Here is a 27,526-nt window from a genome sequence, read left to right as displayed (position 1 = left end):
CGTTCCTGATTGGCAGCTGCTCTACGAGACCGCGGTTCCCAGAATGACCGCCAGGGGCCGCTGTGTGGCTCATTATGAGCGGCGGCGGGGTGGAAACCGCGCGTCTCCAAGGTTTCCACGGAACGGCAGCGGATGTGACGAAAGCGCCGGGGTGACGTCAGGCGCATCCCCATAGAAACGCGCCGGAAGCTCGGCGGGACATAAAAAAACCGAAATGCCCGGGGTTAGCGGTAGAAGGAGGAGAACCGAGCGAGCGCCGGAGCTGCGAAGCGGCTCAGGGTCCCGCAAAAGCGGAGAGGGAAGAGTTAAAAGGGCGCATGCGCAGCCGGAAGTGAAGCCGCCGGAAGCCCGGCCGAGGGCTAACGGTTGCCAAGGGCAACGAAGAAGGGTATGACGCTTGTTTACTGGGTTATTTACTGCGCTTCTGTCGCGCTTTTCACCCGCACAGGGAGCTGAAGGGGGCCGGGACGGTTCTTCTGACCCTGCTCACCCCACAACAACCCCGCGAGGTGGGCTGGGCCGAGGGGAAGTTGGCATGGAGGGCGGTAGAGTTGGAAGAGACCCTCAAAGGTCATCTAGCCCAACCCCCTGCGATGCAGGAAGCGGCCGAGGAAGGAGAGCCCACCGCCTCCCGAGGGAGCCCGTTCCTCTGTTTAATGGCTCTTGACTTTTAGGAAGGCGGAGAAAACGAAGGTCCTCCTCCACACGGCGGCGCACGGTTAACCTGCGGAACTCTCTCCCTCAGGAGGCAGCGATGGGTCAGATTACAGCAAAGAAACAAGGAATATTCGGGGTTACGTTGGAGGGGGGTGCCAGGAAATCTGGAATTACGTTCACATGTGGTGGCGGGGGGTGTAAATACGTACAATTTTTCTGGCAAAAGGTGTTTAAGGAGATAACACACCAATTTTCACACCGACTTGGCCTGGGCTTACTGCTGTTTGTAGATCTCTCTGAATCAAGGCTGTTGGTCGTTGTTCTGCTTCCAGACCCTAAATCTCCCTTCCTAGAGAATTTAGACTGGTTCCCTCCTTGTTGTCTCTCTGCCATTGGCCTTTTTATTCCGTCAGGCCTTTGGAAACTGACTTTTTAAGGCAAGGGCAAGTGCTGCGATGGTTTTCTTGTTGTTACAATCAGTATTTTTAATCGATTTCTTTATATTGTTTTCATTCCATTAGTGTTTAATTAATTGTTAATGACTAACTTTTCTATGTTTTTTGCTTTTTCTGTTTCGCCTGCTCTTTTGTATTTTTATCTGTAAGCCGTCTTGAGTCTCAATCTGAGAAAAAGGCGGGGTAAAAATACTAATAATAATAATAGGAATCACTGGATTAAAGCTGACTGAAAGTCCAAAGGTAGCGTTATTATTGATTTATGATGGGGTGCATGGTTTGCAGGCTAGGAAGGACTTGCTCACAAATTTATTGACAGCTGCACGAATTGTGATAGCTAGGTTAATCTGCACAACTCGCTCCCTCAGGAGGCAGCGATGGGCACCAACCCCGGAGGCTTGAGAATGAGGTCGGGCAAATCGATGGCTTCCAATGTCTACTAGCCAGTTTGCTTCTGCTCAGTCTCCACAGTCCGGGGCAGCTTCCTGATACCAGTTGCTGGAAAGCTCAGGAGGGAGAGAGGGGCTTGGGCTTCAGGTCGTCGTCTTGGTTTCTCACAGGCATCTGGTTGGCCACTGTGAGAAGAGGATGCTGGGCTAGAGGGCCTCAGGCCTGATCCAGCTTCAGGGCTCTTCTCCTTATGTTCCTACGTCACTCAGGGAGCTTCATGGGCGAAGTGGAGATTTGAACCCTGGTCTCGCAGGTCTTATTAATCTGACACTGAACCCTACTACACAGTGGTGGTGGTGGTGGGAGCTGCCTTCATTGGAGGGAGGGGCACACAAAATGGAGGTGTGGTGAGCAATGGAGTGGGAAGCAGCTGGGCAAATTAAGCCGGTGGGGTAAGAGAAGCCAAGTGGATGGAGCCTTATTCTGTGGAAGGCGTGGGGTCGGAAGGGGAGATGGGGCTGCTGCCTGAGTGAAGAGGAGGCTAGGAAGCTGTGGGTGTAAGAAGCTAGGCCAGGAATAGTCTTTCTGAGTCCTGGTTGTGGCATTTTTTCATTTACAGTGGTACCTCCGGTTACATATGCTTCAGGTTACAGACTCCGCTAACCCAGAAATAGTACCTCGGGTTAAGAACTTTGCTTCAGGATGAGAACAGAAATCGTGCTCTGGCGGCGCAGCGGCAGCAGGAGGCCCCATTAGCTAAAGTGGTGCTTCAGGTTAAGAACAGTTTCAGGTTAAGAACAGACCTCCGGAACGAATTAAGCACTTAACCCGAGGTACCACTGTATTGCATTTCTATCTCAGCTTTTCCTCCAAGGAGCTCAAGCTGGAGTACATCGCTCTCCCCACCTCTTCCTAATTTAATCCCCACAACAACCTTGTGAGGTGGATTTGGCTGAGAGGCAGTGAGTGGTGTCCAAGGTCAACCCCTAAGATTCATGGCCGAGTCGGGATTTGAACCCTGGTCCGGCGCTCCATCCGCTACACCACACTGTCTCTTGCAGTTGCCAACCTCCCGCTGTCGCTCACTTCTTACTTACCTACCATCCTTCTGCTTTTTCTCCCCTCAGGCGATGGCGGCCATGGAGGAGGAGGAGGCAGAAGCAATAGGAGGGGCGGCCCCTGATCCCTGTGTCGCGTTGCGGCTCGTGGCCGCTGCAGCCTGGCACGTGGTGCAGAAGCAGCAGGTCCACGACTTCCCCCGCGTCCTGGCGCTGCTGGCAGCCGTGAAGGAGGCGGCGCCTGACTTGGTGCACTTCCGGCACCATGCCAAGCTGCGGTTAGGCCTGCAGGCAAAGGTGGGTCTCAGGTCAACGTTTTTCGTGTGTGCAGATGTCATGCCGTGGCATTGGTGGGGTGAGGGAGTTAAAAACGAAATAACCAGAGTGTTTTTTCTTTTATCTACCACTTGATTTGGGGTGAGACGCTTCAAAGCAGTTCACAAAAAGAATAAAACAATAAAAGGATCAGTAAAAAACCCAGCTTAAAGCACATGTCAACATTATAAATATCTGGGTAGGCTGGCCTAAACAAAGAAGAGTCAAGTGAAGGCGCCAGCCTAAGGTCCATATGTCTCAGTAGCCTGGTCAGTCTTTGCTGGTTTTCACTTATTATTGCCAAATGGTTCTTTGATCCTTTCCTCCCACCCCTGTCCCACAAGTTGTCCCAGGTCACCATAGAGGAGGTCAGCTCCCTTGACTTTCCTTTTTTCCCTCTTGCATCAGGTGATCATGAACATGCTTCAGGAGCAGCAGCCAAATGGGAAGATATACGACGCTCTAGATACGTTCTTTCCAGAGGGGGGGACTCAGCCCCACACCAATGCTGTGAGTGTCTGCATATATGTTCAGCAGAGACAGACTCCCCTCCCACCGTGCATCCTTCCCTGCCATGCTCCTTCTAGGCTGCCCACTTTTCGTTAAAGAGCAGCCATCCCTGCAGTTGGTCCCTTACCTTTCTCGCCCCGACCTGGCCACAGTGATCCATGCAACGGTCGCCTCCAGGCTTGACTACTGTAATTCGCTCTATGCGGGGCTGCCCTTGAAGCTGTCCCAGAAACTCCAGCGGGTGCAGAATGCTGCAGCGAGGCTCCTCATGGGGTCCCTGCCATGGGAGCATATTCACCCAGTGCTTTACCAGTTGCACTGGCTCCCGGTGGAGTACAGAGTCAGATTTAAAGTGCTGGTTTTGACCTTTAAAGCCCTTCACGGCCTAGGACCCTCGTACCTACAGGACTGCATCTCCCGGTATGCCCCACGGAGGACCTTAAGGTCCATAGCAACACCTTAGAGGTCCCGGGCCCTAAGGAAGTCAGATTAGCCTCAACCAGAGCCAGGGCCTTTTCAGCACCGACTCTGGCCTGGTGGAACGCTCTGTCTCATGAGACAGAGATCTGATTTCTTTCCGCAGGGCCTGTAAGACAGAGTTGTTCCGCCTGGCCTTTGGATTGGAATCAACTTGATCCCCTTCCCCTCTTTCCTCTTTCCTTTTTCCTTTTGTGATGGAACTCCTATTTGGGGCCTTCCCTGGCTTTTTCTGGCCCATGTAGGACCAGTCTAAATAGTTGGCCGTGGTGAATATTTGACGTTTTCATTCCCAAAAAGTTTTTGAGTTTCTATTGAAATGAGGCTGCATTTTAATGTTGTATTTTAATCTTGGTTTTTAAGTTGTATCTTAATCAATTGTTTTATATCTGGGGTTAGCCGCCCTGAGGTCTTTGCTGGGGAGGGCGGGGTATAAATAAAATTTATTATTATTATTTATTATTATTGCTGTGGCCATCTCTTCCTTTCACCCCCAGACGCCTCAGGACATGGAGATGGTGCGGGTGGCTCAGGAGAACTTCCGGGATCTGGTGTTTGGGTTGCTGAGTGACCGCAGGGAGAGGGAGAAGTATGTGCAGGTGAGGCTGGGGGACGAAGTTGAGAGGAAAGTCGGGCTGGCATGCAAGTTTGGTTGTGGGTTTGCTATCTGTGTTGGGCAGAAGTCGGGACTGAAGGGACAAGCTCAATAGTTCCTCCATCCTCAGACACTATGATCCAGGAAGGATCATTCTCTGTGGCAGCTCCTAAATAAGACAGCTTCTGGCAAATGCTGAAAACGCCATACCTATTCACCCTGTTGTTGTTTTTTGACATTTGAGGGTCTATTTCCAAGACCCATCTTGTTTTTGTGATTGCAATCTGATTAAGCTGTTAATAGGGTGTTCTGGTTGCTGTAACATGCCCTGGGACCTTGGGGTGAAGGGAGGGTTAACAAAGACGATGGTGATGATAGAATGGGACATGCTTTGCATACAGAACATCTTACATTTGATCGGGGCATCTTCAGTTAAGTTGAGAGATCATGGAAAATATTTTTTCTACCCAAGAGCCGCTTCAGGGATAAGCCCATCAGATCTTTGTGGTCTCCCAACTCTCATCAGCCCCAGCTACATGGTCAAATATCAGGGATACTGATCCTAGTGCCACGACTTCTGCAAGGCCCCACGGGCTCCCCACCCAGTAACAGAAAATGCTGGGGCAGGTGGATGCAAATGGACAGTCTCATAGAAGGCAGATCCCTATTCTGAAGATGGGTGTTGGAATAGATCCGCTGTTTCAGCTACAAACATCCTTGGATTTTTGCCTTTTAGGAGCACCTGGAAAAGGATTACGGAGAAGCCTTTATGCAGGTGGTCGAAGAGCTCTTTCACGATTACCTGTGGCAACTGGAGAAAACCCTTCCTGAGCCCCATTTGCAGCAGGTACCAGGCAGCAGTAACAGTAGTAGCAGTGGGGCATGGGCTAGAACCAAGCGGTGGAGAGGGCCCTCCCTGGCTCCGTGGTAGGGCACAGGCTTTATGGGCAGGCCTTAGCCCTCACTTTTGCCTCCCCCCTCCCCAGCTGCTGGACGCCGCCTGCCTCCAAGGGCCGAGCGGGACTCCCCAGCCGGACTCCAGCATCCTCTCGTGCTACCTCTCCGCCATGGGGTACCAGACCGCAGGTAGGTAACGAAGGCATTTGGCTTGCTTGGCCTTCCTTCCCTGGTGTCCTTTGTCTGCAACCTCTTACCCTTCTTCCAGGATTACCTATGCACCCACCTTCTCCCCGCCTGTCAAGCACCCTAGTTCACAGTGAGGAGGAGGGGGAACATAGGACACTTGAGCCCTCCCAGGCGCGCACATACAGGAGTAGTTCGCCCTGCGCCCAGGAACAGTAAGTGTCTCCCTGTCCTCCTCCTCATTTCCCCGATTCCCCTGACCCTAAACAGCTTGTTCCATCTTCTTCTTTTCTCTCCCTCCTTTAGGGATTCCCCCAGACGTCGACTGGGCAACCAGGGAATGGGTAGGTAATCCTGCTTCTATGAATCTCTCCCCACTATGTGGGCAAGTACAATTCTGGGAATTGAATGTATTTTTTATCCCAAATAGTTTACTCCAGCCTCCCTGCCTTGGTAACCTTACATTGGGCTACAGGTCCCACCAGCCCCAGCCAGGGATTGTCATAATACAAAAGCAGCTGGAGGGCAGCAGCTGAAGAAAAACCACATGAAGACTCACTGGGGGGTGGTTCCAGCGTTTGGATTTTTTGCAGAACAAATGTCTGGGTTTTACAGTAGAAAGCAGGGTTGGCCAACCAGATTTTGAGGGCTGGCTGTTTTCCCTCCTCCGTGAGATGCCTGTCCCCTTCTCCCCAAATCACCCCGCTTTTTCCAGTTCTGTGTTTCAGCCTCCCGTTTCCAGGAACATCTCTCCAGGAAGGGAGTGTATCAGGAGCAGACAGGGTGGAGGGGCTGTGGCATGGCGTAGTTTTGGAATGACCAGGGTTAGAGGAGCTCAGCAGGGACCTCACTTTCCCCACTACCACCCTCCCCCCCTTGCTAACTGCAGGGCCCTGACCTGACGGGCCTGCCCCCAATTTCCACATCCCTCCCCTTTCCAAAGGAGGGTAGAAAAATCCCGAGATGCCACCACATTCTCCTTGCATGGACCTGGGGAGAAGACGCAGCCCTGGCTATGCAGGGGAGCAGTGAAGGATGTGCCAAGTACCCACAACCCCTTCCGTTCTCTTTCTAGAAGAAGTCGAGGATATTGTCCTGGATTCAAGCAGTGACGGATGCAGTTCCCCTTTCGTCAAGGTGAGGAACGAGATACTCAGCATGCCACGGGGGGGGGGGGCGCGGTTTGAGAGTGCAGGAGGTCAGGCCAGGGCCTTGGCTGGTGAGTGTTGAAGGAACAGCTGTGGGGCTTCTCTGAAGCCTTTGGCTCAGCTCCGTAATTCCCCTATCCCCGCCTGAAGCAGCCAGCTGGGGCTGATGGGAGTTGTAGTCCAAAACCGAGGGCCCTCAGTTGCGAAAGGCTGCCGTGCTGTGACTGTAAGCAAGCTCAAGCATGTGCAACTGAAACAGCATCTTGCTTCGCTGTTCCTTGTCAGATTTTAGATTGTAAGCTCCTCAGGGCAGGGACCTAGTGCTCTGCAAAATACCGTGTGCACTGATATTTAAATAAGGCTGGTGGAGATGGGTTGAGGGTGTCCCTTCTTGAGCTTGAAGAGGAGGTGTGCCGGTATGATTTGAAGGGACTCAGCCGCCAAGGCCTCTTCTCCCTTTCTCCTCCAACAGGGAGACTACCAGTGCACCAGGCACAACACCCTCATCCCCACGTTGCAGCAGTACCTTAGCAACACCCAGAAATCAGTGAGTGGCTGCCCACCCCCTCCCTTGCCTAGGAAGGTGTTCTTTGCCACACCTTAACCTCTTTCCTCCTTCCCTTCCTCCAGGTGCACTAGATCTTCAGGCTCAACAACATCCCATCTAACATGACATCCACCCCGTTGGTCTCCTCTTCCAAACATGCCCGCACAAAGACATTTTCCGAGCTTTATTTTTGGTTTCGGCAAACAGTGCAAACGTTTCTGGCGCTGTTCCACTGTTGTCTTTCCCAACCCGTCTTTGGCCTGGCCCACGGAAAACGCCTCCCCTGCTCCCTTTCGAGTTTGGTCTCGGGAAGGAAAGACGCAAATTGTGCAGCGCAGAAGCGGGACTGGCGTACAAATACTGGAATAAAATAATTACACAGACGCACGTCTCCTTTCTACTCACAAGAGGAGGGCAGTCTGCCTATACTGGACTGAGCAAGGGATGCAGTGGAGTAAGGAGTGACAGCCTGGCGTCGGGCACGGGGTGGATTTGGTCAGCGCCAGGCCTGGTGCTTGTAAACCCGCCAGCGCTCCAGCTTGCCAGCCTGTGCAAATAGTCCCACTGGAGTGGCCCGGGAGCGGTCGCTGTCTCGTCGGGCGGAGGTCAGGGTTGGCTGGCCTCGCCGAAGATGGGGTTGGCTTGCTGGGTGACCCGGATGAAGGTGGTCCTGCGGCTGAGCTCCTTCAGCTTGGCAGCCCCCACGTACGTGCAGGTGGAGCGGATGCCGCCCATGATGTCCCGCAAGGTGTGCTCCACGTCGCCCTTGAATGGCACTTGCACCACCTTGCCCTCAGATGCCCTGCAGGGGGAAGAGAGAGATATTAGCAGCTGGGCAGGGACTGTCCAGCTCCCCCTCCTCGTACATTTAGCAGGTAGAAGAATAGGAGGAGTTTGGATTTGATATCCTGCTTTATCACTACCCTAAGGAGTCTCAAAGCAGCTAACAATCTCCTTTTCCCTTCCTCCCCCACAACACACACTCTGTGAGGTGAGTGGGGCTGAGAGACTTCAGAGAAGTGTGACTAGCCCAAGGTCACCCAGCAGCTGCATGTGGAGGAGCGGGGAATCGAACCCGGTTCACCAGATTACGAGTCCACCGCTCTGAACCACTACACCACACTGGCTCTATTACTGGAGCTGCAGAGAAGCTCTAGGCCCCAGCTTCATCCAGCCATTTGGGGGGAACCATCCCTCCCTCTCTTCCCAGGCTTGACATCAGGCTCAGGAAAAATTCAAGCTGAGATTTGAGCGTGCTCACAAATCCTCCGTTGCTTGAACCTTCAACACCATAATCCTTACTAGAAATATAGGAGAGTCTGTGTGGCTAGAGAGGCAAAGAGGCATCTTGCCCCATCATTCCACTTCCTGCATTTGATTCTGTGAGGAGCAACTCCCTTCATCTCTTGCTACTGGCCATGCTTGCTGTGACTGATGGGAGCTGCCAGAGTTTTCCCACTCATGCATCACAGCAAGGATGCTGCTGGGTTAAAAATGCCACGACAACTTGAGCCACGATGACAAGACTTCTTGCCTTCCCTGCTTTTCCACCTGTTGACTGCCTCCCTAAATCTTCCTTCCTGTAGCACCTTAAAGACCAACTAAGTTAGTTGGTCTTTAAGGTGCTACAGGAAGGAATTTTTTTATTTCGACTATGGCAGACCAACACGGCTACCCATCTGTCCCTAAATCTTGTGAGGTTTCGTCCCGGCCTGGCTGACCTTTCCCTTTCCCTCACAAAAGCTGTCCTGTGCTCTTGCCTGACCCTTAGCGGTCAGATTTCCACCCAGGAGACTACAATTGTGCTTTTGTTCCCTCTACAGTCGTACCTTGGTTCTCGAACAGAATGCATTCCGGGAGTCCGACTCCTGGAACCGTTCGAAAACCACGGCGCAGCTTCCAGTTGGCTGCAGGAGTGTCCTGCAGCCAGTTGGAAGCCACGCCGGATGTTTGGCTTCCAAAAATAGTTTGAAAACCGGAACACTCACTTCCGGGTTTCGATTGTTTGGGAGCCAAGGCGTTTGAGATCCAAGGTATGACTGTACTTGAGATGCTCAGGCATGAGGGTTGATACTTATGTAGCCCAAACAGCAGCACCCGCATGCAAGGAAGAAATATTGGCAGACTCGGCCTGGCAGAAATAGGAAAAATCTGGAGTGGGGAAACGTTCCACAGCTCACCACCATTTTGTGGGCCACAGCTACCAACGAGGACTGAATGTGCTCGGCGGCTGCGGAACATTGGCTGATTTTTATTTCAGGAAATTTATATACCCTGTGATCGTAAACAAAAAAGGTGGTTTACAAAACGAATAAAATCATTCGTAAAAACAGCTATTCAAAACATTCAAAAGCTAACTGAAATCAACAATAAAAACATATTAAAACTCATGTCAATGGTCTGCATACACTGCGAGGCTTGCCTAAACAAAAATGTGTTCAGCAGCTGCCAAAAAGAGTACAGTGGAGGCAGCTGCCTGTTGTTCAAGAGGCAGGGAGTTCCAAAGATCCATTTCCTACCTACGCAGGTGTTAACGTGGTACCTGTAGCAGTGCTGATTCTGCTGAAGAAGTGGTTGAGTGGGCGTAATGCTTTTTTGTGTTTTAATATTCTGTTGGCGGACACGGGTGGCGCTGTGGGTTAAACCACAGAGCCTAGGACTTGCCAATCAGAAGTTTGGTGGTTCGAATCCCCGTGAAGGGGTGAGCTCTCGTTGCTCGGTCCCTGCTCCTGCCAACCTAGCAGTTCGAAAGCACGTCAAAGCGCAAGTAGATAAATAGGTACCACTCCGGCGGGAAGGTAAACGGCATTTCCGTGCGCTGCTCTGGTTCGCCAGAAGCGGCTTAGTCATGCTGGCCAATAAAGCGAGATGAGCGCCGCAACCCCAGAGTTGGCCACGACTGGACCTAACGGTCTGGGGTCCCTTTACCTTTATTCTGTTGGCAGCCGCCAAGAGTGGCTGGGGAAACCCAGTCAGATGGCTGGCATCTAAGGAATTAGTTATTATCTTATTGCCCTAGAATCAGAATGCTTTGCTCTGCAAGATTTTACACAGAGTAGTGAATGTGAACTGGGGGAACTGGGAATGTGAACTGGGAAGGCGAGCACGAACTCTTCTTTCTGCCACCGTACCTGTATTCTGCCACACCCCCGGCGTACTTCTTCATGGCTACCTCTGAGCTCATGCCGTAAAAGAGCTTGTACTGCTTGCCTTCCTTCTCAATGAGCTCCCCGCCGGACTCGGTGTGCCCTGCCAGCATCCCCCCCAGCATGACGAAGTCCGCTCCGGCACCTGCACCCACAACAGAATTGGGAGGCGTGTGAGGCAGGCGGCTTTAGCTGCGGGACCCTGAGAACCTCTCGGGGTTCTGCCGCCACCCCGACATTTGGACCCAGGGAAGTTGGAAGGACGGGATTTTTAATTTTTACCAAAAGCCTTTGCAACGTCTCCTGGGCAGCTGCAGCCTCCGTCCTGCAGGAGAGAGGGCAGAAGGACAATCTCTGCATTCCTCGTTCAGTCTCCCTACGGCTGCCATCCTAAGCGCCTGCCTTCTCTTAGCAAAAGGCTTGGGCGAGCCTCTAGTCCTCATGCCTGGGAAGCCTATGCTTAGAGGTCGGAACCAGCAGCGCAGCTATCCTGGAGTTATTAAACCGGATCAAACCCTCTGCAGCGGTCAGGGCTGCCCTCCCAAGACCCCCTGTAAAATGGCGGCCAATTGAGGGGGCAGGGAAATGGAACGCTCGCCGTACGGACAGGAAAATGGGGGGTTTGCCTGGATGCTTTCTCGTGCCACTGGGAAGAGAAAAAGTTTGATCCCAGGACAGATTTTTGAAACAGGCCCCACAGGTGCTGCTAAGACTCCAGCTCCTTCAGCCCCCGCCAATACAGCCACAGGCAGGAATGATGGGAATTGTAGTTCAAGAACAATGGGTAGGCAGAGCTCCAAAGGGGCTCCGGCATAGTTAAGGCTCCTGTCATCCCTTTGCCCACTGGACCTGGCAAGGGAGGAGACGGGCGTCTCACCGAGATGATGTGTCCATTGAGGCCATGGGCGGCGTCAGCACATTCCATGACAGCGCTGAGCTGGGGGTAGCCGACCCCCGTCTTCTTCCGCGTGGTACAAACCGAGCCTGGGAGGAGACAAGGCAAGTGGTTTATATATATAATTTTTATTAACTTTTCTGTTTTGCAGTTTAAAATACTCATTTTACATCCTTAAGATACCAACGACTTCCCTTCTCTTTCCATGGTTCATTTTACAGATCATAAATCGCTACATATTTTACAAAAACTATACCAATCAGTATTCCATTATTGCATCCATCAAAACTTTTTTACACTGTTGAATTTATCTTAATGCTGCCAGCGTTTTCAGCTGTGCACAATTATTTCCCATATATTCAATAAACGTTTTCCAAACTTCTCTAAACGTATGTTCTTCTTGTTCTCTTATTCTATATGTTAAATCTGCAAGCTGCGCATATTCTGTCAGCTTAAGTTGCCATTCTTCTTTAGTTGGGACCTTGCTCGTTTTCCATTTTTGGGCTAATGAAACACGGGCTGCAGTTGTAGCATACATAAATAACCTTTTTTGACACCTGGGAATTTCAGTCTGAATTATCCCCAACAGAAAGGACTCTAGGTTTTTTTTGGGGGGGGGGGAGTAAACTTTGGGTGCTTTTCCCCCCAATTCATTATGGATCACTTCACAATACATTTTTACCCTTTGCAAGTGGTTTAACCTAGCCAGCCTGCCGTTTCAGAGGGACGGAGAGGGTTGGGGCAGGACAGGACTTGAAAGACCTCCTGTCGTCCCTCAACTGAGATTCGACGTGTGCCCCCACTCCCAGGACAGACGGCCCACCCAGGCTCTGCTTAAAAAAGAGCACCATTTAAAAGGAATGGTTGAGGCGGTTGGGTGTGTTTAGTCTGGAAAAGAGGAGACTGGGGAGAGATATATTTGATCAAGGGCTGTCACATGGAAGATGGGGCAAGCTTGTTTTCTCCCACTCTGGAGGGTAGAACCCAAACCAATGGCACAGGAGGGGGCACTCCTGATAAAAGATCTAGCTAGTGGGGTCAGAAAGATTCTCCACGCCTGCCCTAAAGGACCTCTTCTGCCTAACAGCCTATCCAACCTTAAGAGCATAATCATTGAATGAATAAATAAGGGTCCCTTCAGTTTAACACAAGACTCCTGCCATAACCCCAAGATGGATCTGGCCCCAAAGTTCACCCATCCTTCTGCACTTACCTGGGCCAATCCCCACTTTGATTATATCAGCTCCCGATAAGATGAGCTCTTCCACCATCTCCCCTGTCACCACATTCCCAGCCTGGTGAAGAGGAAAAAAAAGTCTGACTTGTAGGACCAAAGAGCCTGGCTTGGCTGAAACTGTCAGTATCGTCAGCCCACAGGCAGAGGTACCTGGCCTCCCCCGAGGCAATTGAGCGAGATACTCTGTGTTTACCGTCCGTCTGCGACCCCGGCAGGCTAGGTAAACAAACCCGGCGATTCTTCTCATTAGTCGTGAGAAGAACACACCCTCTGCTTCTCTGTTTCTCTCTCCCTCCCTGCATTCTCTCAGGGAGGAGAAATGAGACAGACAGGAGTCCTTTCTACATGTTTTATTCCTGTCACTCAACAGTACATAGAAATGTGACTGCACCCTTCAGTCTCCATCAGAAGAGTCTCACAAACTCCTCCCCTGTACTTCCAGCACAGGTCATATGACACACTGAGCTAACATCCGGTGCTCAGTACAGAGAATAGGCTCCACCTTTTCTCCAACAGTACATCTGCAAACCTGTTTTGCATTCCAGCCATCTGGAGCTGGCTTTTGCCTTGGTGCTTTTTCCCAACAGAAACATGCAATGGTAGGATATATGGGTGAAATTCTGAAGGCTCCAAGACAAAAGGCTACAGCATGGTGTGGAAATAATGTGAGGGATATGAAAAAAATAGAGGGACGTGGTGAGAAAACATAGACAGCCTCGCCATATACAGTGGTACCTCGGGTTACATACGCTTCAGGTTACAGACTCCGCTAACCAGAAATAGTACCTCAGGTTAAGAACTTTGCTTCTGGGTGAGAGCAGAAATCATGCTCCGGCGGCGTGTCGGCTGTGGGAGGCCCCATTAGCTAAAGTGGTACCTCAGGTTAAGAACAGTTTCAGGTTAAGAACGGACCTCCAAAATGAATTAAATTCTTAACCCGAGGTACCACTGTACGTTCTGGTAACCTCCTGTCTTGACTACTGCAATACACTCCACTTAGGGCTACCCTTGAAGACTGTCCAGACACGGCAGAAATATCGGGAGTAAAATAAAGAAGGAAGAGCCTTGTAGGATTGGGCTGAAGGTCCATCAAGTCCTTACAGTGGCGAAGTGGATGCTGCAAAGGGAAGCCCAAGAAAGATGAAACGTACAATGATGGTGTGATCCGGAAACCGCTTGCGCACGTCCTTCAGGAACTGGACAAAGTGCTCTGAGTATCCATTAGCCACGTCTAGGCAGATGTAGCGCACCTGCGGCACCGTCTCCAGGATCTGTTCCAGCTGCTCAAAGTCAGAGGGGCCGGTGCCTGAACTGGCTGCCACGTTCTGGGGAGAAGCACCAGGACAGATTGTAAAGAACTAGGCAGGGAGGAGACGGGATTGCCCTATTCCCCAGGGCAATTTGAGACGTGAGGGCGACTCAGCGGATGACCCAGGAGAGCAGCTAATGTCAGGTGGCCTGAAGCCCAAGCGAGGGTGACAACATTCACTCACCAGCAGGCATTCTGGGTTCTCCGCTGCAAACGCTTTCCACTGGTCCAGACTGTAGTGTTTGTGGATAGTGGTGAAGAGAGAGAACTGGGAAGAGAGATGGTGGGGAAACAGACACTGAGAAAAGTGAAGAAACAGCCCTAGAGCAGGCATCCTTCTACTCTGGGTGTTACTGAGACTACAACTCCCATCATCCAGTCAGCTTGGGCCGATGGTCAGGGATGGTGGGAGTTGGAGTCCAGCATCTTCTGGGGGGGCACCCAAGGCTGAAAAACATTGCCCTGCAGGTACCACCAAATGGGGATCAGGTATTACATTTCCCGTCTTCCCTCTATCCACCTTTACTGCTGATCAGGCAAACTCCGATAAGGAACCGGGTGAACCTGTGATTTCCCTGTGAACCACCCTGAGATATTCCAAGGAAAGGCGCTATACAAATTAAATAAATAAATAACCAGTGATCCCAAAGCTTGCCAGGGCTAGCAGGGAGCAGCGCCTCTGCCAAAGCAGGAAGCCCTTGCAGAACCCAGGTGACCAGGCCACCTCGACAGCCACCGTACCTTGCAAAGGACCTTGGCCATCTCAAAAGTGCCCACCGTGTCCATGTTGGCAGCAATGATGGGGATCCCTGTGTACGTCTGCTTGGAGTTACGGAATATGAAGGACCTCATGAGATCCACCTGGGAAGGAGGGAAACCAAGATAAAAGGTATAAGGCTGCAAGAGCGAAATGGCCTGGGAGTCACTGCTCCTAACTTCTGAGGTGTCCCATGAAGATAGAAACCAGTGTCTCCCAGTAGGGAGCAGCAGGAGGGGGACCTGTTTCTCCCATCTTCTGTTGTGGCTTTAACCAAACGTCCTGTAGTACTCGCCCGTCAGGCAGCAATCTGATAAATCGATGATTCAGCTTAAGCTTTACCTGCGGAAAGTGTTGTCCCTGATATCCCCAGTCCTCAGGATGGAGGACCGGGATGCAAATATCAGGTCCAAGCTAAGCATGAGGTGTGAGGATGCCGATGTCTTTTATTTAAAAAGGTTACTAGCCCTCATGGCTTCAAAGCAAACATCTGTGAGCCAGTGTGGTGAAGTGGTTAAGAGCGGTAGTCTCGTAATCTGGGGAACCGGGTTCGCATCTCCGCTCCTCCACATGCAGCTGCTGGGTGACCTTGGGCCAGTCACACTTCTTTGAAGTCTCTCAGCCCCACTCACCTCACAGAGTGTTTGTTGTGGGTGAGGAAGGGAAAGGAGAATGTTAGCCGCTTTGAGACTCCTTTGGGTAGTGATACAGCGGGATATCAAATCCAAACTCTTCTTCTTCTTCTGTAACATGACCCTGTGACAGGGAAGTGCCCTTAAGCCCGTTCCAGTCAGCAATTACAGCAAGTCCAGCCAGTGAGGGAAGGGCTTCAAATATCAGATTTGTCTCCATTTAAATGCCCTGGCTCCGTTCAGTGTCCCACACTAATGTCTCAGCAAACTGTAACATACAGGAAGGCATTGAAGCGCCATTCTCACCTCACTGCGAGACTTGAGTGTGCTCCGTTTCGGCCTCAAGAGGACATCCTTGAAGTCTAACTTAATGTCATTGTCGATGTGTGGCATCTTCGACCCCTTGGAAGGAAAGCAAAAAGGTCACACTCTGGGACACTAGGCAGAAAATCCTAGCCTATTCAACCTGAGCACAACTGTAAAACAAACTCTTATTGGTAGCGTTGTCTGTTTAAGAGACACATTTTTTTTCAAAGCCAATTTTGTCCATATTGAAACTGAAAACTGAAAATGAAAAGGCTTTCCTATAGCAACCAGCAGTGGTTTTTGGCATTAAAACACAAGTTATCTTACAGGCTGTGACCTCTGCTTCTGCCTCAGTTTCTCGCAGTGATTCCACGCATGCCACTCTGTGAAAAAACACTAGGCACATTGTATCGCTGTTCTCTACATCATCTCTGAGCCTCTGGTCACCAGTTGTTTGTCAAACTACAGTTCCATCTCCACCACCTCTTAGACCCTACCCCTTGGATTTCCAATACCATTAACGATTAAGACACCCCACGACAGACTTCAGATCTGCCGCAGCACCTGCCTCATTAAAACCTCAACCATCGTCTCCCTCTATGGGCTTGTCACCAGTCTTCAAGGCCTTGATGAACCTAGTCCTGAGCTGTGGCATCCAAACCTACCAGCGGCTCTTATCGCTAACGGAAGCGGAGATGATTACAGGCTTTTGCAAAGACTTTGCACCTTTTATCTTTCATTATTGTTACGCTTCCAGGAACACCACCCCACATCCTAATGCTTGTTACGGAAAAATCTAGGTGTGAGGCTGCTCAGTCACCCAGTTCGTCGGGCAGAGCCCGCGGGTTCCTGCGGAATAAAGGAAGGATTCCAGCCACCAACCGGAGCAAATAGCTGTAGACCAAAGTTTATTGCGCAATAGGTTCAAAGAGGAAATTTGAACCCCGAGGATGGGGTGACAAAGACTTTTAAAACTTTCCCACCATATCCCAGAATACAGTTCGTACAGCATCATTGCTACATCATTTCTACATCACTGACATGTCACAAAAGGGGAGGGGTTAACCTTCGCAAACATGTCCAGACAGGTCCTTGGTACAAGATTAGCATAGGCAGACATGGCAGGGCAAGACTGGGTATAAGATTAGCATAGACAAATATGTCTTAAGTACCCACCACCCAAAAGTACAATAGAAGTTCCTTTGCATGTCTGGCGCCTGAGGCAAGTCAGGTGATGAGATTTGGCTTCCCTTGGCTAACAATGAGCCCAGCAACTGTCACCTCTGGGAACTTCCTGGAGTCCTTTTTCAAGGGGGAAATAGCTTTGGAATGGAGGAAACTGGCAAAGGAGATGATTTTCTATTATTTTTAAAGCTAGGTAACTTCCCTGAGCTGTCAAGTTGAAAGGATACATTCAGGCATAATATTTGTAGCATTTAACTTTAAAGGTGTCCCCCCCCCCCCGCCCCGTAATTTCCGTAACATGCTATAAATGGTCAGCAGGTTTTGAAAGGGACGCACTTCCAGGGAAGCGTCCGTATGACTGACCCCAGCGTTTGAGCATGCCTGGGGGGCGGCCGACTCTCTCGAAACCAGTGGGGCGCCACTGCCAGCATCCTGGGACAGGGGCGCAGATGACACAGAGCCATCAAACCCACCCCCTGGCCCCTCCCCCAGCAATGCGCTGCCATGTTAGCAGGACTCATGCTAACTCTGCAACGCTGCCCCGGACCCCAACCCCACTCAGAGCCAAGGGGGCGCGGCTCACATGACGAATGTGGGGTTTGTTTTGGGGGGACAAGTCCGAGGGGCCGGGTTGAGCCCTACTTCCGGTTCACCCTTGGGCGCCCCCCCCCCACCACCGCGCGCACTTCCGGTTGCGGCTACCCGAGCTCAGAAGGCAGGAGTCAGCGCGAGCCTCTTTTCCACAACGGCGCGGTTCCACCCGGCTTCTCACCGCTCGACCACGCCCCCCTTCCCTCCTGGTCCTTCTGAACTTCATCGGCGCACTGCCTTGTGGACCTTGTAGTCTTCTTCCCTGACTGCTATAACAGCGCAGAGCGGTCACCGGACTGCAACTCCCACAAACCAACGCGCCTGGAACCGCTCTCGGGAAACGTTTGCCCCCACCTGGTTGCGTGCGCGCGGCGGCGAGTCTCGCGAGAGCCAATCGAGAGCGGGGAAAAGACGGCTACTCCCAGCGGGCGGGGCAACGGCGGAGATGGGTTTCTGCCGCAGTGCCTGACGGGAGATGTAGTCCGAATGAATTGAAGGCGGGGAGCGCGAAGCAGAAGTGAATGGCTGGAGAGCAATTAGGCAAGGCTGGAATTATAGTCCCGCCCATTAAAGCGACGGCTGCTGCGCGGGAGACGTAGCTCGTAAAGGTTCACTTGTGTGGAAAGGACTCCATCTCCCATAGTGCACTGCGGGTCAGTCAGCGAAAGGGATGTCGAAGAGGTGAATTCAAGCGGGGGTTCAAACACGGAGCAGCGCCGCCGCACGCTTTATCTCGAGCTCTAAGCGTCTTTACTGGTTTCCTTTTTTAAAAAAAGGCGAAAAAAGACTGGAAGGCCTTTTGTGTGTAGGGAGGGGGGGCAAATACTCTGAAGCGGAAGTGACGCCAGATAGGCCGGAAGGAGCGCGGGAGTGTGAGGGGAACAGCGTCCCCGTTCTGCTTCCGAGGTCAGAGGTCGCGCGGCTGACTGAAGAGGCTGGTCACGATGCTGATCAAAGTGAAGGTAAGGGAGGCTCTCAGCGGTTCCCCACTGAGGGGAGGGGTGGAAGAAGACCCGGGGGGGGTCACCTCCTCGTGCCCCGGGGCATGACGGGAGAGCTTGGCGGCTCCCCTCGCCCCTGCCGCGGTGCATTGTGGGGCACCTGCAGGCACCCCCCCCCTCGTCCAGCCCTGGTTGTGTTGCGGGTGGGGCTCCTCCCTTGGCCAAGTGGAGAAAGAGAGGCTCCTCCCACAGCTTCCTGCTGGAGGCAGGAGGCAAACAGGTAGAGCTTCTCCTCCCCCCCCCCGTCTTTTCACTGCGCTTCACCTGCTGAATTTCCGCCTGCCATGGATCCTGACTCCCTCACCTGGTAGGTGCCTAGGCTATGGAAAGGCTGGTCCATGTCATTTCAGACTTCAAAACTAAGCTGGGTCGGAATAAAATATCACAGGAGAATAAAAGTGCAACTTCAATGCAATATTAAAAGGTCAAAATGGGGGGGGGGGGGGAATCGCAGTTTGTAATTTACTTGTCTGTCTGGGTCAAAACCTAATCAAAATCCTCGTATGATAGCGGGGAGCTGATAGTCAGATATATAAGCCTTGGGAGATGCCCAAAATTTGGGAGTCGTTGAAAAGGCGCAATTGCCAGAGTACCACAGCTATATATACTAACTTGCAAGTAAGTAAGCTCACGGTCATGACTGAGAAGCCAACTTAAACACTTCATTTTGACAAAACTTTTGGACCTAATTTCTGTCACCAAATTGCACATAATAATTTTCTTTTGACCACTAGAGAACAGCAATTGGGTTGACACACATTTGGTCTTTGATAAAATTTGTTCTTATTTATTGGTCAGATAAGGATTTTGATCAGGCTTTGACCTGAATAGACAATTTGTTACTGCATTGTTTTGTGATTTTATTTGGACTGCATTTTTATATTGTTACATTGTATTAAAGTACGTTATTTTCCTATTATATTTTAAAGTATTTTACATTTTTTTTATTCCTACCAACTTAGCTTTTGAGTCTAGTTTTGCAGGTTGGAGTAATATACCATATTTTTCGCCCTATAGGACGCACCGTCCCATAAGGCGCACCTAGTTTTTTGGGGGGGAAATAAAGGGGGGAAAATTATTTCCCCCCCAGGCACGGGGCTGCGGAAGCCCGAGCTTCCCCCGACCCCAGCCCCCAAACAGGCAGCTCTCTGCAAGCCGTGGGAGCCCAGCGCTGGCTCCCGCTGCTTGCGGAGAGGTCCGCGAAGCCTGGACACGCTGAGCTCAGCGCGCGCAGGCTTCAGCGTGCAGGCAACTCTCCGCAAGCAGCGGGAGCGCTCCCGCTGCTTGCGGAGAGGTCCGTGAAGCCTGGATGCGCTGAGCTCAGCGCGCGCAGGCAACTCTCCACAAGCAGCGGGAGCCCAGCGCCGGGCTCCCGCTGCTTGCGGAGAAGTGCGCGAAGCCTGGAGAGCGAGAGGGGTTGGTGCGCACCGACCCCTCTCGCTCCCCAGGCTTCAGCGAAAGCCTGCATTTGCCCCATAGGACGCACACACATTTCCCCTTCATTTTTGGAGGGGAAAAAGTGCGTCCTATAGGGCGAAAAATACGGTATCCTTTCATGTGTTGGTATATAGCATTCATGCAAATGGGAAATTTTAGATTTTAAAAAATATATATTTTAAAACAAGAATAAACAGAATAAATTATCCCTTTGCCCAAAATTTTGTATTATTATACAAATAAAATATACTAATGTGGTATATAAATTGTTTACAGGGCTGTCTTTTAAATAGCATTTTAATTCATTATTTAAGGCTTTTTTTCCTCAGCTGGCCTACAAATGGAAAAAAAAGACTAGAATAAAACAAGTTTCAAAGACAGCAGTATAGTGAGCCCATCAGAAGCTTAGATTCCATCGGAGACTAGGTTATAAACTATTGAATTATGGGTGCTGGTCCAGAATTTGGTATTCAGCTCCACAGTTTAATGAGCAGCTCAAAGATGGTGCTGAAGAGCTCCACTCAGTGGTGAAACTGGAGGAAATCATTTTCAGCTGCAAACCCAACATTGAATTTTGGAGCTATTGCCCAAGATACAATTTTTTAAGTATTTTGTCACTTAATACTGGGATCAAATAGAGCTCAGGAGTTCTGCTGGAACAGAGATAGCAACCTTTTTTTGGCATGACTGTTGCTAGCACTGCTTCAAAGGTGGGAAAGGTGCCAGGGGAATTCATTGAACTGGGGTGCCACCACCCAGAAGGCTCTAGAATAGGCTTCCCCAGACCTTGTGCGCTCTAGACATTTTGGAATACAACTCCCACCAGCCCCAGCCAGCACAGGTGAGGGGACTTGTAGTTCAAAACATCTGAAGGACACTGGACTGTGGAAGACTGCCCGTACATCTTATACCTTGCCTACAGTTGTTCATATTGTAGGGGCACTCACAAAAGAGCTTTCTTGGATGTTTTTGCTGCACTGGGGGGAGAGAATAAGCAGGAAGAGGTGCTCTGTTCAGATGGAGTTCTAGGCATTACCTTTAAGCATCTTTTCCTTTTGCTTTCTCCTCCTTGTTGGCAAACTTGCTGCCAAATGGGGAGCTACCTGCTCTGCGTGTGAATCTCGGGGCTTGCTGATCATCAGGCCGCACCCCAGGAATCCCATTTCATGAAAAATGCTAATGCCACAGTCTTCTGTTGACTTGACAGGACTTGCTTCTGTGTTTAAGAGCCAGCAGCCGTGCAAAGGGAAATGGTTATAACCCAGTGTTTTACATTTCCCTCTGCCTGCCTCCAACTTCCTCTGGTGTTCAGATTGGAGATGGGTGGAGAGATTGCCTCCAGTTTCAAATCTGAGTTATGAATTGCCCCAGGGCAGAACTGGAATTAGCCGGGAATGCTGGAGTGAGGGGTTCTGGGATACTCCCTCTGGTTCATGGGGGAAGAAGAAAGTCGCAAGCTCCAGTTCTGAGCGTGATCAGAGAGAGGAAGGTTATAATGAATTGTGTCCGGGAAGATGGTGGGAGCTACGGACGCGGGTGGCGCTGTGGGTTAAACCACAGAGCCTAGGGCTTGCTGATCAGAAGGTCGGCGGTTCGAATCCCTGCGATGGGGTGAGCTCCCGTTGCTCGGTCCCTGCTCCTGCCAACCTAGCAGTTTGAAAGCACGTCAAAGTGCAAGTAGATAAATAGGTACCGCTCCAGCAGGAAGGTAAACGGCGTTTCCGTGCGCTGCTCTGGTTCGCCAGAAGCGGCTTAGTCATGCTGGCCACATGACCTGGAAGCCGTACGCTGGCTCCCTCGGCCAATAAAGCGAGATGAGCGCCGCAACCCCAGAGTGGGCCACGACTGGACCTAATGGTCAGGGGCCCCTTTACCTTTACAATCCTGATGCAGAATGAGAAGGGAGTTTGGGGAGGGCCGTAAGCTCTCAAAAAGCACCCAGCCCCACCTTTCTTTGGGAGCAGCAGGAGGAAAAAATGTCTGTCTTCTAGCCTTGCTGCCTGAAGAGGTGGCTGGATCATTGTGCGGGAGATGGGTGGCTGCTAGTAGCTGAGGCCTCTCTCTTTCGTTGCAGACGCTCACCGGAAAAGAGATTGAGATTGACATAGAACCCACAGACAAGGTACCTTGGGCAGACAAACATGGCGGGTGGGACGGTGCTGATGATAGCGGTGCCCTGCACCTACCAGGGGAGTCACCTGTTTGGTTTTTCCATTCTAGTGTATGGAGAGGGACATGTCATTTGCCCTGGTGTGTGGGGCTGGTTTGCGTCACTGTGGGTCCTGCCCAGCCCCTTGCACCAAGGCAAACAACATATCTCTCTCTTTCTCAAATCCAGTTTTGCAAAACTGGCTGAGATCAAACAGGCCCACTCCCTGTTGAACTTCCAGTGTAAAACAGGCATTTTAAGTGAGGGTTTCCCCCCCTGATCTTGGGTTCCTTTTTGCAATGTATGCTGTATCCCTGCTGTACAACTACAGCATTAAGTGGTACGTAAATTATTCTCTGAAGATGAATGGATTGATCCAATTGTGGAGGGAAAGGGGCTTTGTCGGTTGGTACCCATGTCCTCTTTCTTCTGGCCCCCACCCACCCAGGCGTGGCCTGTTACCAGTCTGGCCAGATGGTGGACCTATTCCTCCTCTGCTGTCTTGCCCTAGGTAGTGGGCGATGAGACATGTTTGCCAAGGGCGTCCGTCCTCTTGAAAGGACAGCCAGGACTTTGCTGGCCAAGCATGACATCTCCTTCATCAGCGCAACTTAACCACAGTGCCCATCCGCCTCCCAGTCACGTTGGTCCCATGTGAGAAACATTTGAGAGGTTCTTTTTTTTAAAAAAAAAAATTTATTAAGTTTTCCATTTAACAATCCAATCATATCACATTAAATATTCCAAATTATACCAATACATATCATAAAGTCCAAATATTTCGCCAAATTATATATTTTTGTTGGGGGTTCCCATGCTTCGAGTTCAGTAACTGAACGAGAAACATTTGAGAGGTTCATCAGATCCTTCTGGGCCACATTCAGGAGCTTTTGGGGCAGAGGCCACAAGGACATAGCTGTCAACTTTTCCCTTTTCTTGCGAGGAATCCTATTCAGAATAAGGGAATTTCCCTTGAAAAAGGGAAAGCTATGCAAGGATGGGGAGCCCAAATGCTCAGATGTTGCCCTTTGTGACAGCGAAACGAATTGAAAGAGTCAAGCAGGCCGTTTTCCCCCCTGGGAAGTGAGTTTTCCCTCCATCAGCCTTGCCCACTAGTGTTGATTTGAGGTTGCAGCTAAAAACTGCTCTGGATAGACTGTGACCCTTTTCTGTTCTCCTCTCTCTCTATCTCTCTGCCCCCCCTTCCCCCCCAGGTGGAGAGAATAAAGGAGCGAGTGGAAGAAAAAGAGGGAATCCCGCCACAACAACAGCGACTCATCTACAGCGGCAAGCAGATGTGAGTCCACCAGGATCGGTGGCTGCTTCCCAGTGTATTGTGGGGAATGCCTGGCTTTTGTAATACTGCTAGAGTAGAAGCAGAGGCTGCCCTAGGGCGTTGCGGGATAATTGTTTTATAGGACGGTAGCCCTCAGGTCTCATCAGGCCAAGCCACAGCACCCGGCCCTACAGGTATGGGGCTGGTGAAAACCTGGCTTAGCCGTGGTGGGGGTTGCAAGCTTGGAAAACGCAGAGCAAAGTGCTGCAGTAGACAGCTTTTTGGAAAGGCATGGCAATAATAATAGTAATAATAATAATAATAATAATAATAATAATAATAATAATTTTATACCCTGCCCTCCCCGGCCAGAGCCGGGCTCAGGGCGGCTAACACCAATAAAATTATAATAAAACATAATTGGGCTGGGAGACAAACAAAAACCAGTCTATTAAAATGCGGGTTAAAATACCATTTAAAATGCAGCCTCATTTTAATAGTAGCCCATAAATCAAAACCTTAAGGGGAGGGAAACATAAGGGTCAGGATGCAAGACCCAGCTGATTTGTCAGCCCCTTTCAAAAGGTTGCAGAGCGCTTTGCAAAGCATTTTACAAGGCTAGCGTGCGACAAAAAGTCACCTGATGCTATTGTGGCATCAGGTGATTGGCAGGTGGCGGCCCCACGAGGGGTGGAGGAGATAACGATCCGGCCCACTGGCATTTCTGTGCTGCCTTTCCATGAAAAAACACCCCCAAAGGTGGATAGCGACAATAACAGCCGCAATATTTTAAATATTAGATGTATATATATTTTTAAAAAACAATATTGCAAGAATGCCATATGATCATGAGGGGCTAAGAGCAGAGAGAAAAAAGCCAGTTTAGAAACATGATTTCATTTAAAAGGCATATTTAAACACGATAGCAGCAGAAGAAAGCAGTTGAGGTCCAGTTGGCCAAATACTTGCTTTAAATGAAAAGGGTTTTCCCTACTAGAAGAGGGTCATCGAGAAGAGGGCTAGACCAGCCTCCCTCAGCAGGATGTTCCAGAGTTTGGGACCAGCCACTTCAGTTGAAATTCCTGCATTTCAGGGGGTCGGACTAGATGACTCCTGGGGTCCATTCCAACTTTACGATTCTGCAAAAGCCCTTCTTCAAGTTCCTGCCAAACACATTCCATATATAAGTGGGAGAGAAACAAGATTAATAATAACAATAATTTTTTATTTGTATCTCGCCCAGCCGAGGCTGGACTCAGAGCAGCTAACATCATAAAACAACGTAATATGCATAAAATCAGACATCAGTTAATTAAAATACATCTTAAAATTAATTCAGACAAGTTAAAATCAGGGCAGGTGGCAGTTATCAGGTTGGAGTTGAGAGTGGTTAATACTTGCCAGGACCAACTGTTTCCACTGATCCTACAAGGATCTGTGAGTGAGTTGGGAGCCTCCTTTGGGCTTGTTTTATACAAAGGAAAGTAAGTCAAACTGCATCCTGCCCAAAGGCCTGGCGGAACAGCTCCATCTTGCAGGCCCTGCGGAAAGATGTCAAATCTCGCATTGTCTCTGGAAGATCTGAGCACCCCTGGCCACCTCAGAAAGACAGTTGCAATGTACCTGGGTGTATTATCTGGCCTGTTGCTCAACTCTACAATACATCCGTGAAGACCTTATCCCAGCCTTTGCAAATCTGGAGTCCTCCAGAGGTTTGAGTCTTAGGTAGGGGAACGCTGGGAAAGAAAACTGCCTTGTGCAAAAATGTTTGCCTCAGTTAATAATCAATGAAGTAACATTATTATGGGCCAAGCCCATTTTCTTCCTTCAACGATATCTTATTGTTGGGGTATGAGCAGGGTAAAAATATTATTATTACAGTGGTACCTTGGGACGCGGGTGGCGCTGTGGGTTAAACCACAAAGCCTAGGACTTGCCAATCAGAAGGTCAGCGGTTCGAATCCCCGCGACGGGGTGAGCTCCCGTTGCTCGGTCCCTGCTCCTGCCAACCTAGCAGTTCGAAAGCACATCAAAAAGTGCAAGTAGATGAATAGGTACCACTCTGGCGGGAAAGTAAATGGCGTTTCCGTGCGCTGCTCTGGTTCGCCAGAAGCAGCTTAGTCATGCTGGCCACATGACCCGGAAGCTGTATGCCGGCTCCCTCGGCCAATAAAGCGAGATGAGCGCCCCAACCCCAGAGTCGGCCATGACGGGACCTAAAGGTCAGGGGTCCCTTTACAACCAAGGTACCACTGTACTACTACTTGGTAAGTGACAGCCGTAATGTGTTGCGCTGTATTACATGCCTGTTGCTGGACTACGCCAGTCTGTAGAGCCCCAGCCCCTGGGGCTTGTGGGGGTTGTAGTCCAGAACATTTGTAGGACTCCAGCCTGGCCCGGGGCGCTCTAACCACTCCTGCCTTCTCCTCTTCCCAGGAACGACGAGAAAACGGCCGCCGACTACAAGATCCAGGGCGGCTCTGTTCTCCATTTGGTCTTGGCGCTACGAGGGGGAGGCCTGCGATGATAGCGCACCCGTCCCTCGGCACGTCCCCCTCTCCCTCCCCACCTCCCCACAAAGGACAGATCTGCCGTTTGCGTGTGGGACACCGCCAGGCTGCGCATAGCTACCCTCCCAAACCCTTTCTTCCTCCCGGATCCAGGAAGAAAATGGGTGTCGCTGCCGCCCACCACTCCAGAGATCTTCCGCAAGCTGTCATTTGAGGGAGGTGCCATTTAGCCGGGGCTTGAGAGGGGGAGTCCGTGGTTTGTTGCCTTCCTGGGGGATCCCGCATCCCGCCGGCCCCGATCCTCATGCATTTCCACCCCGGCAATGTCTCAAGTGCTGCCTATGCTCGTTGGCTGTGTTTTGCCTCCCCTTGTTCAAATGTCCTTCTCCCTGCCCACTCCCCCTTCCCGCAGTTGAAATGGCTGAATGTTAAATAAAGGTGTTTCACGTGGTTTCTTGAGTTGCAGGCTCGTGACTGTGTTCGGCGCTGCTTACAATGTGCCTTTTTCACTGGGGTATTCAGGATCCTCAAGTCAAAAGTGGCTCAAAAGGCATTTCCTTTCCTCTGGGATCTATAACGTATGGGTAGGCAAACCAAGGCCCAATCGCCTTCTAAATCTAGCCCATGGGCAGTCCAGGAATCAGCGTGTTTTTACATGAGTAGACTGTGTCCTTTTCTTTAAAATGCATCTCTGGGTTATTTGTGGGGCCTAGGAATTCGTTCATTATTATTTTTCAAAATGTAATGCGCCCCCCCCCAAGGTCTGAGGGACGGTGGACCGGCCCCCTACTGAAAAAGTTTGCTGGTCCCTGCTATAGCATGTATGTTTGTACAGTGGTACCTCGGGTTACATACGCTTCAGGTTACAAACTCCACTAACCCAGGAATAGTGCTTCAGGTTAAGAACTTTGCTTCAAGTTGAGAACAGAAATCGTGCTCCGGCGGCGCAGCAGCAGTGGGAGGCCCCATTAGCTAAAGTTGTGCTTCAGGTTAAGTACAAGCCTCCGGAACGAATTAAGTACGTAACCCGAGGTACCACTCTATATGTATGCACAGGGCAACAAGGGCTAACAGCTACAGTTCCCAGATTTTTTTGCGGCAGGAACCCCATGACAGTAGTGGATTTTCTTCAGTTAACCCCTCCCATTGCAATGTTTAAGGCGGCTTTTATTGGGTCAGAACCACAGCGGGCCAAATAAATGCGGAGTCTGCCGGGCTATGAAGTATTAACACAGGCTTATAGAGAGACATTCCTTCGCCGCAACTTTACACGGGCGTAGAAATTAAATTTCAGACGGAAAGCAGGGCTCCGTTAACAGAGCTGGATGCCTGACTCAAGAAGAGTTTCTGCTACCTCTCACTGACCCGAGGCGGAGTATTTCCTGCACAAACATTCCCTGTACAGTCTGAGTAAGCGGATTGTCCTAGCAAAATTCTTCCGCAGCAGCCTCTTTTTACATCTCTTCACACGTGGACTGCCTGTCCGTGTATACATCAGGACATTCCCTCACTACATCATTTATACGAAAGGACGATGTACGAAGCAAAGCAAACTCCACAAACGTTCAATTCCTGTCGTGAAATTCCTGGGGTTTGTGAGGGTTTTTGCCTTATTGGGATGAGATAAAGCGCTGGCGCCAGGGAGCTCAACTGCAGATCCTTGCTGTGTGTAGGCAACTGACTTGATGACCCAGGGGTAGCCAATGGCATTGCCTCTGGGTTTTGAACTACAACTCCCATCATCCCTGGCCATTGGCTGTTCTGCCTGGGGGCATGAGAGTTGGGAGTCCAACATCCAGACAGTACCACGTTGGCACTCCCTGCCATAGGTAAAGGTAAAGGGACCCCTGACCATTAGGT

At 50.7% G+C, this 27,526-nt stretch overlaps 3 protein-coding genes across 13 annotated transcripts; 2 read left to right on the top strand and 1 right to left on the bottom strand.

Annotated features, from left to right (window-relative positions):
* Positions 1-85: 85 nt before the first annotated feature.
* TINF2 (TERF1 interacting nuclear factor 2) lies at positions 86-7,618 on the top strand. 9 transcript variants are annotated; one of them, XM_080979881.1, is made up of 11 exons: positions 92-388; positions 2,630-2,857; positions 3,284-3,385; positions 4,360-4,461; positions 5,194-5,304; positions 5,444-5,543; positions 5,623-5,755; positions 5,847-5,884; positions 6,619-6,677; positions 7,161-7,235; positions 7,319-7,618. In XM_080979881.1, the coding sequence occupies exons 1-11, from the start codon at positions 215-217 to the stop codon at positions 7,325-7,327; spliced, it is 1,131 nt and encodes a 376-aa protein (XP_080836007.1). In that variant the 5' UTR covers positions 92-214; the 3' UTR covers positions 7,328-7,618. The 9 variants fall into 9 exon arrangements, with proteins under 9 accessions (XP_080836014.1, XP_080836012.1, XP_080836009.1 ...); XM_080979880.1 differs by having other exon boundaries at positions 95-388; positions 6,616-6,677; XM_080979887.1 differs by having other exon boundaries at positions 379-509; positions 6,616-6,677.
* GMPR2 (guanosine monophosphate reductase 2) lies at positions 7,405-17,570 on the bottom strand. Of its 3 annotated transcripts, none has more exons than XM_080979925.1 (10): positions 17,405-17,570; positions 15,518-15,613; positions 14,564-14,683; positions 14,007-14,090; positions 13,665-13,838; positions 12,490-12,571; positions 11,259-11,365; positions 10,664-10,706; positions 10,367-10,526; positions 7,405-8,037 (listed from the first exon to the last, which is right to left on the bottom strand). In XM_080979925.1, exons 2-10 carry the CDS (start codon positions 15,602-15,604, stop codon positions 7,842-7,844), a joined length of 1,053 nt encoding a protein of 350 aa, XP_080836051.1. In that variant the 5' UTR covers positions 15,605-15,613; positions 17,405-17,570; the 3' UTR covers positions 7,405-7,841. The 3 variants fall into 3 exon arrangements, with proteins under 3 accessions (XP_080836051.1, XP_080836052.1, XP_080836053.1); XM_080979926.1 differs by lacking the exon at positions 17,405-17,570 and adding an exon at positions 17,286-17,401; XM_080979927.1 differs by lacking the exon at positions 17,405-17,570 and adding an exon at positions 17,066-17,229.
* Positions 17,571-17,901: 331 nt separating this feature from the next.
* NEDD8 (NEDD8 ubiquitin like modifier) lies at positions 17,902-26,125 on the top strand. The gene is made up of 4 exons (XM_080980089.1): positions 17,902-18,255; positions 21,806-21,853; positions 23,095-23,177; positions 25,593-26,125. The coding sequence occupies exons 1-4, from the start codon at positions 18,238-18,240 to the stop codon at positions 25,681-25,683; spliced, it is 240 nt and encodes a 79-aa protein (XP_080836215.1). The 5' UTR covers positions 17,902-18,237; the 3' UTR covers positions 25,684-26,125.
* The last annotated feature ends 1,401 nt before the right edge of the window (positions 26,126-27,526 follow it).

The sequence above is a fragment of the Podarcis pityusensis genome (genome assembly GCF_964106645.2).
Source record: "Podarcis pityusensis genome assembly, chromosome: 13".
Classification (NCBI taxonomy): Eukaryota; Metazoa; Chordata; class Lepidosauria; order Squamata; family Lacertidae; genus Podarcis; species Podarcis pityusensis.
Note: the sequence above shows the minus strand (reverse complement) of the source record. Positions and strands in the feature narration are given on the sequence as shown.

Coding starts and splice junctions, on each gene's coding strand:
- NEDD8 (XM_080980089.1), top strand. Junction 21,854..23,094: donor ACATAGAACCCACAGACAAG/GTACCTTGGGCA, acceptor CTTCCCCCCCAG/GTGGAGAGAATAAAGGAGCG. Junction 23,178..25,592: donor ATCTACAGCGGCAAGCAGAT/GTGAGTCCACCA, acceptor TCCTCTTCCCAG/GAACGACGAGAAAACGGCCG.
- GMPR2 (XM_080979925.1), bottom strand. CDS start 15,604: ATGCCACACATCGACAATGACATTAAGTTAGACTTCAAGGATGTCCTC. Junction 14,091..14,563: donor TGGCCAAGGTCCTTTGCAAG/GTACGGTGGCTG, acceptor CTCTCTTCCCAG/TTCTCTCTCTTCACCACTAT. Junction 13,839..14,006: donor AGAACCCAGAATGCCTGCTG/GTGAGTGAATGT, acceptor GCTTCTCCCCAG/AACGTGGCAGCCAGTTCAGG.
- TINF2 (XM_080979880.1), top strand. CDS start 215: ATGCCCGGGGTTAGCGGTAGAAGGAGGAGAACCGAGCGAGCGCCGGAG. Junction 5,885..6,615: donor ACTGGGCAACCAGGGAATGG/GTAGGTAATCCT, acceptor TTCTCTTTCTAG/AAGAAGTCGAGGATATTGTC. Junction 6,678..7,160: donor GCAGTTCCCCTTTCGTCAAG/GTGAGGAACGAG, acceptor CTCCTCCAACAG/GGAGACTACCAGTGCACCAG.